At 41.0% G+C, this 16,602-nt stretch overlaps 1 protein-coding gene across 1 annotated transcript in view; it reads right to left on the bottom strand.

The window, feature by feature from the left end:
- uvrag (UV radiation resistance associated gene) overlaps positions 1-16,602 on the bottom strand; it is a 329,710-nt gene that overhangs the window by 303,341 nt on the left and 9,767 nt on the right. The window contains exon 2 of the mRNA XM_034179025.1: positions 5,195-5,312. Coding sequence (XP_034034916.1) covers positions 5,195-5,312 — 118 coding nt within the window. The remainder of the gene's footprint in view (positions 1-5,194; positions 5,313-16,602) is intronic.

Genomic DNA, 16,602 nt, shown 5'->3' with positions numbered 1-16,602 from the left:
CTCGGCCTCTGTGTGGAGGGGGCTGAAAGAGATCACCAACTACAAGCCCAAAGCACCTCGTTCTATTGATGACTTGAAGCTGGCCAACGACCTGAACGTCTTCTATTCATGTTTTGAAGTCATGGACTCACACCTCCCCACCCCCACACAACTGGATATTCAAACACCCTGGACCTCCCCCCTCTCACCGCTGCCCTCCCGCCCCGCTGCCCTCTCGGTCCAAGAGGAGGATGTGAGAAGACACTTCATAAGGCTGAATCCACGTAAGTGTGTGTGTGTCTCCTGCCACCCTGAGACACTGTGCTGATGAGCTGGCCCCAGTCTTCACAGGGATCTTCAACACCTCTCTGGAGTCATGCCATGTTACAGTCTGTTTCAAGTCCTCCATCATAGTTCCAGGCCCCAAGAAACCATGCGTCACTGGACTTAATGACTACAGGCCTGTGGCTCTCACGTCTGTAGTCATGAAGACCTTCAAACGCCTGGTTTTATCCCACCTGAAGTCCATCACCGACCCCCTCCTGGACCCCCTGCAGTTTGCCTACAGAGTCAACAGGTCTGTAGATGACAACCTGGCCTGAAACCTGACTCTGCACTCCATCCTGCAGCACCTGGACTCCCCAGGAACCTACGCTAGGATCCTGTTTGTGGACGTCAGCTCTGCATTCAACACCATCCTTCCGGCTTTGCTCCAGGACAAGCTTTCTCTGCTCCACGTGCCCGGCTCCACCTGCAGGTGGATCACAGACTTCCTGACGGACCAGAGTCAGCGTGTGAGGCTGGGAAAGAACGTCTCGAACACTCGGGCTCTCAGCACAGGATCTCCACAGGGCTGTGTCCTTTCCCCTCTGCTCTTCTCCCTGTACACTAACTGCTGCACCTCCAGCCACAACTCTGTAAAGCTCATCAAGTTTGCGGACGACACCACCCTCATCGGATGGGGATGAGTCTGCCTACAGGAGGGAGGTGGACCGGCTGGTGACATGGTGCAGCAGCAACAACTTGGAGCTCAACGCCCAGAAAACAGTGGAGATGATCATGGACTTCAGAAAGCCACAGCCCCCCCGCCCTCCCTCGCCCTCACCAACAGCCCCATCACCACTGTGGACTGTCACCGTTTCCTCGGCACCACCATCACCCAGGACCTCAAGTGGGAGTCAACCATCAGCTCCCTCATCAAGAAGGCCCAGCAGAGGATGTACTTCCTGCGGCAGCTGAAGAAGGACAAGCTGCCTGTCCAGCTGATGGTGCAGTTCTACACGGCCATCATCGAGTCCATCCTCTGCTCCTCCATCACAGTGTGGTACGCCGGGGCCACAGCTAGGGACAGCCACAGACTGCAGCGCATTGTGGCCTCTGCTGAGAAGGTGATCGGCTGTAGCCTTCCATCTCTCCACGACCTGCACGTCTCCAGGACTCTGGGCCGAGCAGGTCGGATCACAGCCGACCCATCTGACCCTGCACACGGTCTATTCGAACCACTTCCCCTCGGGCAGGAGGCTATGGTCCATCCGGACCAGAACAGTTTCTTCCCCTCTGCCGTTAGACTCATGAACACTTCATAACTCAGTCACCTTAACCTTAACTCTGTCACTTTATCATTTTATCACGGGTCACTTTAGACAAATGTACTTTGGTTTTTAATTGCACTCCTCCCACTGCACTGTTCTGTTTGTGTCGTTGCACATAGCCTTTCATATTTCATCTTATATTTTATCTTATTTTAGCACATATTTTATCTTAGCATTTTATATTGCTCTGTTTAATGTTGCACCATTATACCAAAGCAAATTCCTATTCTGTGTATCCTGTTCATTGGCAATGGCAGTCAACTTCTGAGTTCAAATCACTCCTGCCACCTTTCTCCACCCACTCCACCCTGCCTGCACTCTCTTCTTCACCTCTCTACCACACTCTCCATTACTTTGAACAGTTGACCACAAATATTTAAACTCATCTACTTTCACCACTTCTACTCCTTGTAACTGCACTATTCCACTGGGCTCCCTCTGGGCTCCCTCTCATTCACACACATGTACTCAGTCTTGCTTCTACTGACTTTCATTCCCCTTCTCTCCAAAGCATATCTCCACTTCTCCAGACTAAACTCAACTTGCTCTCTACTCTCACTACAGATCACAATGTCATCTGCAAACATCATAGTCCATGGGGACTCCTGTCTGATCTCATCCGTCAACCTGTCCATCACCACTGCAAACAAGAAAGGACTCAGAGCTGATCCTTGGTGTAATCCCACCTCCACCTTGAATGAGTCTGTCATTCCAAATGCGCATCTCACTGCTGTCACACTATTCTTGTACATGTCCTGCGCTACCCTAACATACTTCTCTGCCACTCCAGACTTCCTCATACAATACCACAGCTCTTCTCTTGGCACCCAAGCATAAGCTTTTTCTAAGTCCACAAACACACAATGTAACTCTTTCTGGCATTCTCTGTACTTCACCAGTATTCTCAGAGCAAACATTGCATCTGTAGTGCTGTTTCTCGACATGAAACCATATTGCTGCTCACAGATCTTCACCTGTTTTCTAAGCCTAGCTTCTACTACTCTTTCCCATAACTTCATGCTGTGGCTGATCAAGTTTATGCCTCTGTAGTTACTGTAGCTCTGCACATCACCCTTGTTCTTCAAAATAGGAACCAGCACACTTCGTTTCCAGTCCTCAGGCATCCTCTCACTTTCGAAGATTTTATTAAACAATCTGGTTACAAACTCCACTGCCATCTCTCCTACACATTTCCATGCCTCCAATAGAATACCATCTGGACCAACTGCCTTTCCACTCTTCATCCTCTTCATAGCAGCCCTCACTTCTTCCCTACTAATCTCTTGTACTTCCTGATTTACTCTCACCACATCATCCAGCCTTTTCTCTCACTCATTTTCTTTATTCATCAGCTCTTCAAAAATATTCCCTCCACCTTCTCAGCACACACTCCTCACTTGTCAGCACATTACCATGTGCATCTTTTACCACCCTAACCTGCTGCACATCCTTTCCACCTCTGTCCTTTTGTCTGGCCAATCGATACAAGTCCTTTTCTCCTTCCTTACTATTCAACTTCTTGTACAGCTCGCAATATGCCTTTCCTTCACTTTTGCCACTTCTCTTTTCGCCTTACGCCGCATCGTCTTGTACTGCTGTCTACTTTCTTCATCTCTCCGACTATCCCAAAACATTTTAGTTTACTACAGCATATTTTCTAATTGATGAGCTTCAATTTTCTACAACTCTTAAATGTAATTAAATTGAATCAAACTGTGAGCAAAACTGGAATTTTCTTATGCTTGTTTCTTAAATAATGAATACTCATCCAAAACCTATTACATTGTGCCGTTGCATTTGTAAAAGAATCCAATTGTGATCACTGTTTGGTATCAAAAACATCAACCTTTTGGAAAAAAAGACAAAGCCTAAAGAGGTGCTTTTGCCAGATTACAGGCACATTCCAATCCATAACCATGAGTACTGCATTTAATAATGTGTTTGAATTGCTTATGGCCCAGTCACATGGCACTTAAAGAAGGGCAACAAAGCCCTAAAGCCTCGGTCCCACCGAGTGAAGAAGGAGTGAAGAAGGAGCCACGCACCCTGTTTTTTTTTTTTGTTTCATGAGCTATCGTGGCATTATAGTGGCTCAGAGTGGCTCTTAGAGGCATTATCTTCAGTTAACAAGGCTCCTCTCTGAGCGTGGCACTAATTTCAAGATGTTCAAAATTACAGGACAAACTCAGCCTGCTTCCTTGGATTTTTTTTTTTTTTTTAATCTGGGTGGGGGGGGGTCAGCCTCAATGGGCTCAGGCACCTTATATAGGCCAAAAGTAATCTTTTGTGTGGATAAAATGAATTACTTTGCCACAAGCAACTGCTGAATTTGAAACAACAAAAATGTTGTGTAATATCTAACGGTGCTCGCAGCGTCATCGACAGCAGCAGCAGCTCCTGCGTGTGCTTATTATTTTTTATTAAATATAACAATATGAGTGTAGGAATGACAATCCAGCCCTTATGTACATGTGGCAACATGTAGATAATTCAAATGATTATATAACGAGCTGTTCTGGAAGGCAGAATTCACGTGGATCAGTTGCAGCTGGTGGAATAACTGCACATGGGGAGTCAATATGCAGCGTACACACAGACTGAATTTACTGCTCTGATATATTCAATCATCTTTACACATATTTATTCCCTGTTTTGACAGTTTTCTGTCATAAATCAATATTTATATATAGCTTAGTAATGTAATACAGTGATACAGCAGTGACCAGGGAACACCAGAGTTTTTTTTTTTCTTAAAATTGGAGCAAGATGGAGCGCGCAGTGTGTCGTCAGACAGTGAGGATTCTGATGATGACGGAGATGATCCCTCTTTTGTTCGGATGAGGAATCAGAGCAGGTGGGTCCACCGACATGCGTGCAGATCTCCACAGTTTCTGTTTGTTTCTCAAGGACTCTGCGCTATGAGCTCCGTCCCAGCGCCAGGTCCTGGAACTCAGAGATGCAGACACACACTGCTCCAGCTGTGGCTCCAGGCGCATTTCATTTAAACCATTGAGATCGTTAGCTTCGGTTTTGTTTAGTTCCTCTTTCTTCCCTTTTGCGCTCTTGCTTCGCAGGCTATTTGGTGATAAAACTCTTTCATCCACCTTTTCTCAAACAATTGTGACTTTTTTTTTTTTTTTACTTTTTCCCTTCATTTGGAATTGTCGTATGCCGTGTGACTGGGCCATTAGCAATAAATAAATAGATCATCTCACACTGATCAAAGAGTCAATGGCCAAAGCAGCATTCAATGATATTTAGAACTTATTTGGCAGCTTTAACTGCCATTTTAAAAAGGCATACATTTGCTAAAATTACTCATCAAAAATTTAAGGTGGATTTCCCTGTTCTTGTTATCATCAACTTTTGTCTGAGACACTGTGTAAATCCAGTATTAACTCCCTCAAACTGGGTGGCGCAACTCTTGTGTGAACACTTAATTAGTTCCACAAAAAAAAAAACAACATAATCATAACAGAAGCTTGTTAGCTATTTCTATTTTCATAGTTAAAGAGCATAGTCTGACTATCAAAAATTAAAAATCACACTTCTTATTGCTCTCTCACTCACTCACTCTCACAGAGGAGCCATAAGAAAGTATATGCATGCAGTTTATTACTGACCTCTAGATATGCGATCTCCTATGCAGAGGTGGAGGGTGAAATACGTGTCCAGAAGTGGTGAACCATTCTTGTTGACAACGTTTCTGGCTGCAATGCTCCGGAGATGACGTAATCGCCTCTGTTCAGCAAATAAAATGTTACAAACAGATGGAGAGAGAATGAGGATATACTGAGAAGAGCCAAAATCGGTAAGGACTGTCTGAGTCATGCTACAATCACTGAGGAATAACTATATCTAAACCATTTAGACAACACACAATCCTGACTGTGTCTCACAACAACAGTACAGCAGTTGTCTAGAGATCAATCAAGTATCACATTGTCTAATGATATCTATAAATAAATATACTAATATTAGCAAGTATTTCTGCCACATAGCAACATGAGCAGAAACAGGCTGCCTGAGTGACACAGCTGAAATAATAAAAAACATGACATTTTTCTTGCAGAAACTGGCCATTAAACTCAACACACATGATTTAGTCATTACAGCTACAAGAGAAACTAATTACTTACTTTAAACTCTCTCTTTAAACATTATTAAATGCCAAAACTCAAAAATAACTAGACCTCTGTAAGCAAGCTCACAAAATGATAATTTGCGCTTTGCCATAGAAGCTGCTGTCATGTAGAATACAATCAACGTTAGTAAAAAAAAAATAATTTGTTTTTAAACACCAGCCTTAACAAATTGGTAAACCTCTGTATTGAATTTACAAGTAAAAAATAAATAAATACATTTGTTTTGAAACACCAGCCTTAACAAATTGGTAAACCTCTGTATTGAATTTACAAGTAAAAAATAAATAAATACATTTGTTTTGAAACACCAGCCTTAACAAATTGGTAAACCTCTGTATTGAATTTACAAGTAAAAAATAAATAAATACATTTGTTTTGAAACACCAGCCTTAACAAATTGGTAAACCTCTGTATTGAATTTACAAGTAAAAAAAAAAAAAAAATTTGTTTTGAAACACGAGTGAGGGACGGATGGAGCGTGAGATCGATAGACCGATCGGTGCAGCATCTGCAGTGATGCGGTCGCTGTATCGGACCGTCGTGGTGAAGATAGAGCTGAGTAGGGGGGCAAAGCTCTCGATTTACCGATTGATCTACGTTCCGGTCCTCACCTATGGTCATGAGATTTGGCTCATGACCGAAAGAACGAGATAGCGAGTACAAGCGGCCGAGATGAGTTTCCTCTGCAGGGTCGCTGGGCGCTCCCTTAGAGATAGGGTGAGGACCTCAGTCACTCGGGAGGAGCTCGGAGTCGAGCCTCTGCTCTTCCACGTCGAAAGGAGTCAGTTGAGGTGGCTCGGGCATCTTTTCCGGATGCCCCCTGGGCGCCTCGCTGGAGAGGTGTTCTGGGCGCGTCCCATTGGGAGGAGGCCCCGGGGAAGACCCAGGACACGCTGGAGGGACTACATCTCTCGGCTGGCTTGGGAACGCCTTGGGGTTCCCCCGGAGGAGCTGGGGGAGGTGTGTGTGGATCGGGAGGTCTGGGTGGCTTTGCTTGAGCTGCTGCCCCCACGACCCGACTCCGGATAAAGCAGAAGAAAATGGATGGATGGATGGATGGTTTTGAAACACCAGCATTAACAAATTGGTAAACCTCTGTATTGAATTTACAAGTAAAAAATAAATAAATAAATTTGTTTTGAAACACCAGCATTAACAAATTGGTAAACCTCTGTATTGAAATTACAAGTAAAAAAAATAAATTTGTTTTGAAACACGAGTGAGGGACGGATGGAGCGTGAGATCGATAGACGGATCGGTGCAGCGTCTGCAGTTATGCGGTCGCTGTATTGGACCGTCGTGGTGAAGATAGAGCTGAGTAGGGGGGCAAAGCTCTCAATTTACCGATCGATCTACGTTCCGATGCTCACCTATGGTCATGAGATTTGGCTCATGACCGAAAGAACGAGATCACGAGTACAAGCGGCCGAGATGAGTTTCCTCCGCAGGGTGGCAGCATTAACAAACTGGTAAACCTCTGTATTGAATTTACACATGTAACAGGCAAATATGATGTCCAATTATCTCTCTTAAATATAACTGACCAGAATTATTTTCCTTCATGTAGATCTTTACATGGTCTGTGACCTATCACTGATGGATACAAAACGCAAACCCCTGAGATGCACTTACGAAGTCAATATGATAAGATGCATTAATTAAACAAAAGAGTCAAGTATCCCGTGTTCAAGATGTTGGAATGGAACTATTTTCCAACTTGCACATCTTCATATGACATGCTGCCATTGGGTGACGTTTCACTGAAATACACAAAACGGTTTAAGGAGAGTTCAGCTTAAAAGTTCATGGACCAACAGCGTGATCAAGATAAGAACCCCCCAGCCACCAAACTCGTAGGTATTTTATTAAACAAAAATAATAATTAATTAATGTCCATGTATAAGATTCATCACTTCCTTTTGAATTCAATTCTCCAACAAGACCTTTGTTAAGCAGAAGTCAGAGCCAGTGTCTACTTTGAATGCACATAAGTCTACACAATAATGTAAAATAAAAGACAAATATAGTGTGTAAACACAAAGCAACAGTGTGCCCTGTTGCAAGTTGTGGTCTCATCTGTTTGAGGTTTCTTCCAATGATCAAAACACCTGTGGCCTTTCTGTGTGGAGTTGGCATGCTGTCCCCGTGCTCACATGGGTTCCCTCCGGGTGCTCTGGATTCCTCCCATCATCCAAAAGACATGCAGATTAGGTGAATTGGAAACTTTAAATTGTCCGTAGGTGTGTGTGCAAGTGTGACTGGTTGTCTGTCTATATGTGGACCTGCGACAAACTGGCATCCTGTCCAAGGTTTACACCATCTCACGCCCTATGACTGTTGGGATAGGCTCTAAGCCAATTGGAGTCAGCGGGTATAGGAAATGGATGGATGATTTTGGCTTCCAATGATTACAAAAATAGAGTCATGAAAATAAAATGAAGGAAAAAAAAATTAGCGCACCCATGCACACTCACTCCTCCCTAAAAGCCAAAAAATTTCTCAAGGTGCCAATCATTGCTTGTCATGTGAATTTTCTGTGAGGTTAGGCATCGAATTTTAGATCTACCTGAGTGCCACTGAAAGAGCATTTTCCATTTTGAGTACATTGATTTAAATAATAATAATAATTTTTTATACAGGGGTGGTTGTGTTTATTTCTGCTTTACAATGGAACCAATGACAAACATTCGCAAACAGCGTCATTATGGACTCTGATCTTAAACTGGACAGGCAGGTCAAGGCGGTTGTTAAATCCAGTTTTTATCAGCTTCGTCTTTTAACCAAAATTAAATCAATTTTATCCTTTTCTGACTTGGAGCGCGTCATGCATGCTTTTATTTCTTCACGCCTGGACTACTGCAATTCACTTTTTCATGGAATTAATCAAAATACACTTCACAGATTGCAGTTAGTCCAGAACGCTGCTGCACGTCTCTTAACTGGGAGCAAAAAACATGAACATATTACACCCATTCTTGCGTCTTTGCACTGGCTCCCTGTTAATTTTAGAATTGATTTAAAAATTTTATTATTTGTTTTTAAAGCTTTAAATGGACTGGCCTCACAATATATTGTAGACCTCCTCCAAATTTACTCCCCAGCGCGTGCTCTGAGGTCTGAGGGCCAGCTCCAGCTTGTGGTGCCTAAGACAAGACTTAAGACCAGGGGGGACAGGGCCTTCTCTGTGGCTGGGCCCAGACTCTGGAACGCTCTGCCTTTCCACGTTCGAACAGCCCCCACAGTGGAGTGTTTTAAGTCTCGTCTGAAGACCCACTTTTATTCTCTGGCTTTTAGCTCTGCATGAGTTGTATGGTCCTCTGTTGTCTTTGGCCTAATGTTTTATTTATTTATCGTTTTGTTTTTATGTTTATTTATTTATTAGTATCTGAGTGGGTTTATTGTTTTGTATAGTTGTATAATCATTTTTATGTGCAGCACTTTGGAAACTGTTCTGTTGTTTAAATGTGCTATATAAATAAAGTGGATTGGATTGGATTGAAAGTGGTCCATGATGGGTGGGATGAAAATTTTTTGTTAAGGGCCAAAGGCCCAAAGCCTGTCGCAAGGGTCTGGGGGTTCTCCCCCAGAAAAATCTGAAATCTCAGATCCATTCTGGTGCATTTTCAGGTCTATTTACCCACCAAAATCATCATCATCTTTGTCTTTCGGCTGTTCCCGTTAGGGGTCGCCACAGCAGATCAATCGATTCCATCTCACCCAGTCCTCTGTATCTTCCTCTGTCTCACCAACCACCTGCATGTCCTCTCTCAGCACATCCATGAACCTCCTCTTTGGTCTCCCTCTTCTCCTCCTGCCTGGTGGCTCCATCCTCAGTATCCTTCTCCCTATATACCCTGGGTCCCTCCTCTGCACATGTCCAAACCATCTCAATCTCGCCTCTCTGACTTTGTCTCCAAACCGTCCCACCGATATGTTCATTCCTAATCTTGTCCATTCTTGTCACTCCCAAAGAGAATCTCAACATCTTCAGCTCTGCCACCTCCAGCTCTGCCTCCTGTCTTTTTGTTAGTGCCACTGTCTCTAAACCATACAACATAGCTGGTCTCACTACTGTTTTGTAAACTTTCTCCTTCACTCTTGCTGATATTCTTCGGTCACAAATCACTCCTGCCACCTTTCTCCACCCACTCCACCCTGCCTGCACTCTCTTCTTCACCTCTCTACCACACTCTCCATTACTTTGAACAGTTTACCTCAAATATTTAAACTCATCTACTTTCACCACTTCTACTCCTTGTAATTGCACTATTCCACTGGGCTCCCTCTCATTCACACACACATGTACTCAGTCTTGCTTCTACTGACTTTCATTCCCCTTCTCTCCAAAGCATATCTCCACCTCTCCAGACTAGACTCAACTTGCTCTCTACTCTCACTACAGATCACAATGTCATCTGCAAACATCATAGTCCATGGGGACTCCTGTCTGATCTCATCCGTCAACCTGTCCATCACCAATCTTCAAAAACATTTTTTTTCTCTTTTTGGCTCAAGTTTTCCACCCCAGTCTTTTCACACAACTTGTATTGTGGTACCAGCCTTTAATCCAAAAAAAACACACACTATGGTTCAGAAACGTACACAGTAAAGGAAATGACAATTCAAAGAACTTAAAAATAATCATTCTCAGTGTCAATTCAAATGAAACAATAGGAATATTTATGGTACATTAATACATCAACTTGTAGAGCTGAAACAACTAATCGAATCGATTAAAATCGATTACTAAAATAGTTGTCAACTAACTTAGTCATTGGTTAGTTGCAAATGTCTCATTTCTTCCATATAATCAACTGAGCTTTGCTTTGAATCTTGAACCAATGAAGGAGTGCTTCGAGCTGCTGCTTAATTGGTTTCATTTGTTTTATTTGGCTTCATCTTAATTTTTCCCCACTAAAACCCTAAAGAGCATATGTCTGTGAAGAATATTTACCTTTTTATGTTAAACTGACCTGTTATGGTCTTCTGAAACAGTTGATAGATGTATTTTATGCTAACACCGATGCTGGCGTTTTCAATGTTAAAGTTAGCATTAAGCTGCTAGCATTTCAGCATGTTTGTGCATTTGTTTTTTGTATAATAATTAATAGCTCAGTGTTTGTTGTTGTATAAGAGTCAAATGTATTACAAATAACTTTTAATTTATTTTTATTTATATATTAATAATAGCAACAATAATAATAGTAATAATAACTAATAATGCTACAATACAATTTTAGAGAAAGAGACATGAATGACGTGTGATTGTGAAATGACCACAGTTTACAAGTTATACAGAGAATGTTGCACATAATGAGTCGGCTACAGTTTTTGATTTAGGTTTTATGGTTAACTGGTTATGCTAATTGCTCATTTGCAGCAACAAAAATACCTCTTTTTTCACCATATATTTTATAACATTTATATGTTTCAATGTTGTTTTATGGCAACTCAGCCCTTTGATGAAGCAATGCCATTTGAAATTATTTTTGTTCTTTATTATAAACTGTTTTATTCTTTATTATTTTATATTTCAACAGCCAAGGGACATTTGAAGATTTGTTGATTTTCAAGTATTTTAAGTTTTCAGATAATGTTCTGTTGTTAAAGTGATGGAAGGAGAGAAAAATTGTTTCCCTGTAACATTTAAAAAAAACTGTCGGCTAATCTGATTAATCGTGTTGAAAACCCATCAGATTCATCGATGATCCAAATAATCGTTTGTTGCAGCCCTATCAACTTGTTCAACCTTCACTCACTTCTGAGTTTTCCTCATTTTGGCAGGAGCTTTGGAGCTACTGATGTTCTCCATTTTCAAATTCTTGGCCACCTTAAAATCCTTACAAATGTGTTTTTACTTTAAGATTAATTTCTGATTACTGTATTTTTAAGTTAAAAAAAGTTTTTACGTCAGAAAACTTGCAATTAAAATGTTTTAATAAAAAAAAAAAAAGATTCTTTAGAAATCTTGGATATTCATCTGTAAATAAAAGCCATAACTTATCATCTGTTTTGTTAAGATAATTTCTTGATTAACATTATAAGGAACCCTGGGCATTTATTTTTAGACAAATAAAATAGCATGAGAAATAATGTGTACATGAAATAAAAAAAAATATGAAACAGCGCTGCGCTATTTTCTTAGATTACTTGATAGCTAAAAAAAATGTTTAAAACTAAATTATTTAGTTGAAACTTATGGCAGTAACCATTAAAACCGTGTAGCTTTATTTGAAAAAAATAAAAATAGGTCGAACAATTTACGAATATAAAAAGTTCACTCAGTGCAACAGTGATTGATTTAACTTTCTGCAGTTAAATGCTAACGTTAGCTGATGAACTTCAGTAGAGCACTAACATGTATTATTTTCAATCATTTACTCATCTTGGATAGATTTTTGGTCAAACTTATTACTCTTGTGGTTATGACTAGCAGACAAAGTAAAACTCTCATCTCTATGTTAACGGTGTGAGCATTTTTAGCAGCTGGAAGCTTCACCCATTAGCTCTACTTAATGTATCATTACTGGAAGAAATTCGCAGCTCATAACTTTTAATCTCCACAACAAAGTAAACTGTTAAGAGAACCACCACATATTCCCCAAAAATATGACTTAATAAACTCCCAAAACAAAATAACCCTTCTTCTTTGGAGATTATTCACAGCTTGCAAACCAATACAGTGCATTACTGTCACCAACTGTTTGGGCAGGGAACTGAATGGATTCTGACGTATGTTATCAAAAATAACCCGGAAACATTCACCACTCAAGTAAAAACCCAGATTTCCGGTCATTTCTGCAAAACTTTCACTGACAAATCAATAGTTCATTTTAGTGATCAACTGCCCACCCCCCCGGTGCCTTCTCTCCTGGTCTCTGACTACCTCACTCAGAGGTAGAGATGCGTACTGATAAGATTTTAATAGATAACGATGCCATTATTGATCCGATTCCTTATCAATTCCCTTATCAATACCGCCTGTGAATTTTCTGTGTACTAAAAGTAGGCCTTACAGGTTGTCTATGTCAACAACATTTTATTGAATTTTAAAGTAAATAAATATGAAACTGGTCACTGAATCGATCTCTGGACATAATTAGAAATAAACAAAATCTGTACATGGTCACTGAATCGATCTCTGGACATAATTAGAAATAAACAAAATCTGTACATGGTCACTGAATCGATCTCTGGACATAATTAGAAATAAACAAAATCTGTACATGGTCACTGAATCGATCTCTGGACATAATTAGAAATAAACAAAATCTGTACATGGTCACTGAATCGATCTCTGGACATAATTAGAAATAAATAAAATCTGTAGTTTTTGTCAAAAGCATTTACTTTCACATATTAATGACAGAAATACCTCTAATTTCCTGCTTTTAAACTCAGATAAAACTGAAGTTATTGTACTTGGCCCCACAAATCTTAGAAACATGGTGTCTAACCAGATCCTTACTCTGGATGGCATTACCCTGACCTCTAGTAACACTGTGAGAAATCTTGGAGTCATTTTTGATCAGGATATGTCATTCAAAGCGCATATTAAACAAATATGTAGGACTGCTTTTTTGCATTTACGCAATATCTCTAAAATCAGAAAGGTCTTGTCTCAGAGTGATGCTGAAAAACTAATTCATGCATTTATTTCCTCTAGGCTGGACTATTGTAATTCATTATTATCAGGTTGTCCTAAAAGTTCCCTAAAAAGCCTTCAGTTAATTCAAAATGCTGCAGCTAGAGTGCTGACGGGGACTAGAAGGAGAGAGCATATCTCACCCATATTGGCCTCTCTTCATTGGCTTCCTGTTAATTCTAGAATAGAATTTAAAATTCTTCTTCTTACTTATAAGGTTTTGAATAATCAGGTCCCATCTTATCTTAGGGACCTCGTAGTACCATATCACCCCAATAGAGCGCTTCGCTCTCAGACTGCAGGCTTACTTGTAGTTCCTAGGGTTTGTAAGAGTAGAATGGGAGGCAGAGCCTTCAGCTTTCAGGCTCCTCTCCTGTGGAACCAGCTCCCAATTCGGATCAGGGAGACAGACACCCTCTCTACTTTTAAGATTAGGCTTAAAACTTTCCTTTTTGCTAAAGCTTATAGTTAGGGCTGGATCAGGTGACCCTGAACCATCCCTTAGTTATGCTGCTATAGACGTAGACTGCTGGGGGGTTCCCATGATGCACTGTTTCTTTCTCTTTTTGCTCTGTATGCACCACTCTGCATTTAATCATTAGTGATCGATCTCTGCTCCCCTCCACAGCATGTCTTTTTCCTGGTTCTCTCCCTCAGCCCCAACCAGTCCCAGCAGAAGACTGCCCCTCCCTGAGCCTGGTTCTGCTGGAGGTTTCTTCCTGTTAAAAGGGAGTTTTTCCTTCCCACTGTAGCCAAGTGCTTGCTCACAGGGGGTCGTTTTGACCGTTGGGGTTTTACATAATTATTGTATGGCCTTGCCTTACAATATAAAGCGCCTTGGGGCAACTGTTTGTTGTGATTTGGCGCTATATAAAAAAAAAATTTGATTGATTGATTGATTGAAATATGTTACCCCATAGGCTCTGAGCTGAGCTCAGCCGGCTGTGCATCAGGATGTAATTCATAAAACACAGACGTCATCTCATTTTGGGAGAAAAACAAACTGTTTTTGTTTGTTGTCTCTATTACAATGTTTGGACAGAGGTGTCATTTGATTTAAAACGGTGATTTACATAATTATTGTATGGCCTTGCCTTACAATATAAAGCACCTTGGGGCAACTGTTTGTTGTGATTTGGCGCTATATAAAAAATTGATTGATTGATTGATTCACTTTGAAGTTATTAATTCCGACTGGACCCTAACTTTCTAACTTGACTCAGCACAGAGAGCGGCGCAGCATTGGAGCTGTGCAAATGGAACGACAAGACAAGAGTCTCAGTTAGTGACTTTAATCCACACAAAAGTGACTCAGAATTGACATATTTTAATGGCTTTGAGAGGGGCTAAGCAGCAGACTTGCAGCTTCTGAAAAGCAGCAAAGTAGAGAATCAACGAAGCAGTGGGTCGTTGCTACAAGCTTCGACAAGCACAGCCGCTGCAAAAGCGGTTGATTACAGTCCCACTGCAGAGTCTGCAATCAACGTAGAGAAATGGTAGTTTTCCCGATAAACACCCTCAAAAACAACAGCCACTCTGAAGGACCGATAAGGGAATCGTAGCAAAAAGGCTATTGATGTCGGTGGATCGAATTATTTCTTAAGGATTCTCAAAAAGAACCGGTTCTTGACACCCAACCCTACTCAGAGGAGGAAACCCCTCAGTCTGCATAGCTAACATTACACTGTCCTCCTTTTGTTTTCGGTTTTTGTCAGTGAATGTAAAAATGAGTAAGGTTAGTGCAATAAATGAGAGATGGGGTTCCTAATTCCCCTTTGACTCACTGTCTCAGCCTCCAGCAATCATCACAGCATTTTGGAGGCATTGAATAGAGACCTGAAATGTAGGGGGATTTTTTTTTTTTCCTCCACCACTTGCAATTGCTCAAACTGCAACTTACTCATGCCTGTGTATTCAAAGTTAGGTACCCAATAAATGCAGGATGTTTTTAAAGTCATCAGTGGCAGAGTTGGTGACCAAGCAGTTAGTGTGCTTGTTTTCAGTGTAGAAGGTTCACGGTTCAAACCCCACCTCTGCCTATTTCTCCATGTAATGTGGGGTTGTGTCAGGAAGGTCATCCAGTGTAAAACTTGTGCCAAATCAACATGCAGATCCACCTCGGATCTGCTGTGCCAACCCCAAGTGAAAACAAAAAAGCAGCCGAAGGGACTACCTTTGTGTTTTAAAAGTAAAAGAGTAATGATCAATTTTAGTCAAAGTAATCATGATGAAGATTTTTTTTTTCCACAATCAAGCAGTATAACTGCCAACATGAGCAGCAGGACTCTCTTAAAACAAAGTCATGAGATTTGCCTTGAAGCTTAAGGGCCTCTGTACACTGATTGTTCTGCATAACATGTTGAACCATTCCTCAAGAATGTTAGTGAATGTTTCTGAATCAGACCACAAGAAAAGAAACGGTAATGGCTGTGAGTTCATCAGCATAAGATAAAGCTACTGCAGTAGCACGGGCTTTCCAAACTAAAACCTGAACAATCAGACCGCGTACGAAAGACAACATGGTCACACAAATATGAAAGTGGACTTTGCTGCAAAATCCCATCATAGCAGTAGCAAGTGTTATGGTTTAGAACCTCAGAGAGTCAAGAATGGACCACAAAATGCAGACAGCAAAACTCAAAGGGTTCAGTGCAAAAATTCACATACTTTAATTCCACAGGTGATGGTGAAATACAATGGTGACAAAAACACTTCCCGTGGCAAAATCCAAAAACACTCTCCAAAAAATCCATGAATAAAAAACAGCTGTCAAAAATCACAGCAATAGATTACTTACAATCAAACACTGGTGCAAACAGATGAGGGAATTCAGGAATGCAGACTGATGAAGCATAAGCGACCGGCAGTCACACATAACAGCAGAGTGGCTTAAATAGGCATCAGTGATTAAACACAGGTGAGAAGCAGAACGATCTTAAAGTCACACCAGAATCTAATAAATAAACAACCATCCACTGAAACGTGGAAATAAAAACTGAATCCAGAACTGAACATCAAACTCCAGACACCTCCACAATCTGCAAATAATTCAGAAACAAAAAGACAATTTTTAATTTTGGTCCCTGTGTTGGGACCAAAATAATTTATTTTAAATATCAACAATTTTTTTTAAAGTTTCAGATGTGTTTAAAGTAGAGCCCGGCCGATATGGATTTTTTTAAGGCCGATGCCGATATTTGGATGAAAAAAAAATGCAGATAATTGATAAATCGGCTGATTT

This window comes from Thalassophryne amazonica, chromosome 9 (genome assembly GCF_902500255.1).
Source record: "Thalassophryne amazonica chromosome 9, fThaAma1.1, whole genome shotgun sequence".
NCBI classification, from domain to species: domain Eukaryota; kingdom Metazoa; phylum Chordata; class Actinopteri; order Batrachoidiformes; family Batrachoididae; genus Thalassophryne; species Thalassophryne amazonica.
Note: the sequence above shows the minus strand (reverse complement) of the source record. Positions and strands in the feature narration are given on the sequence as shown.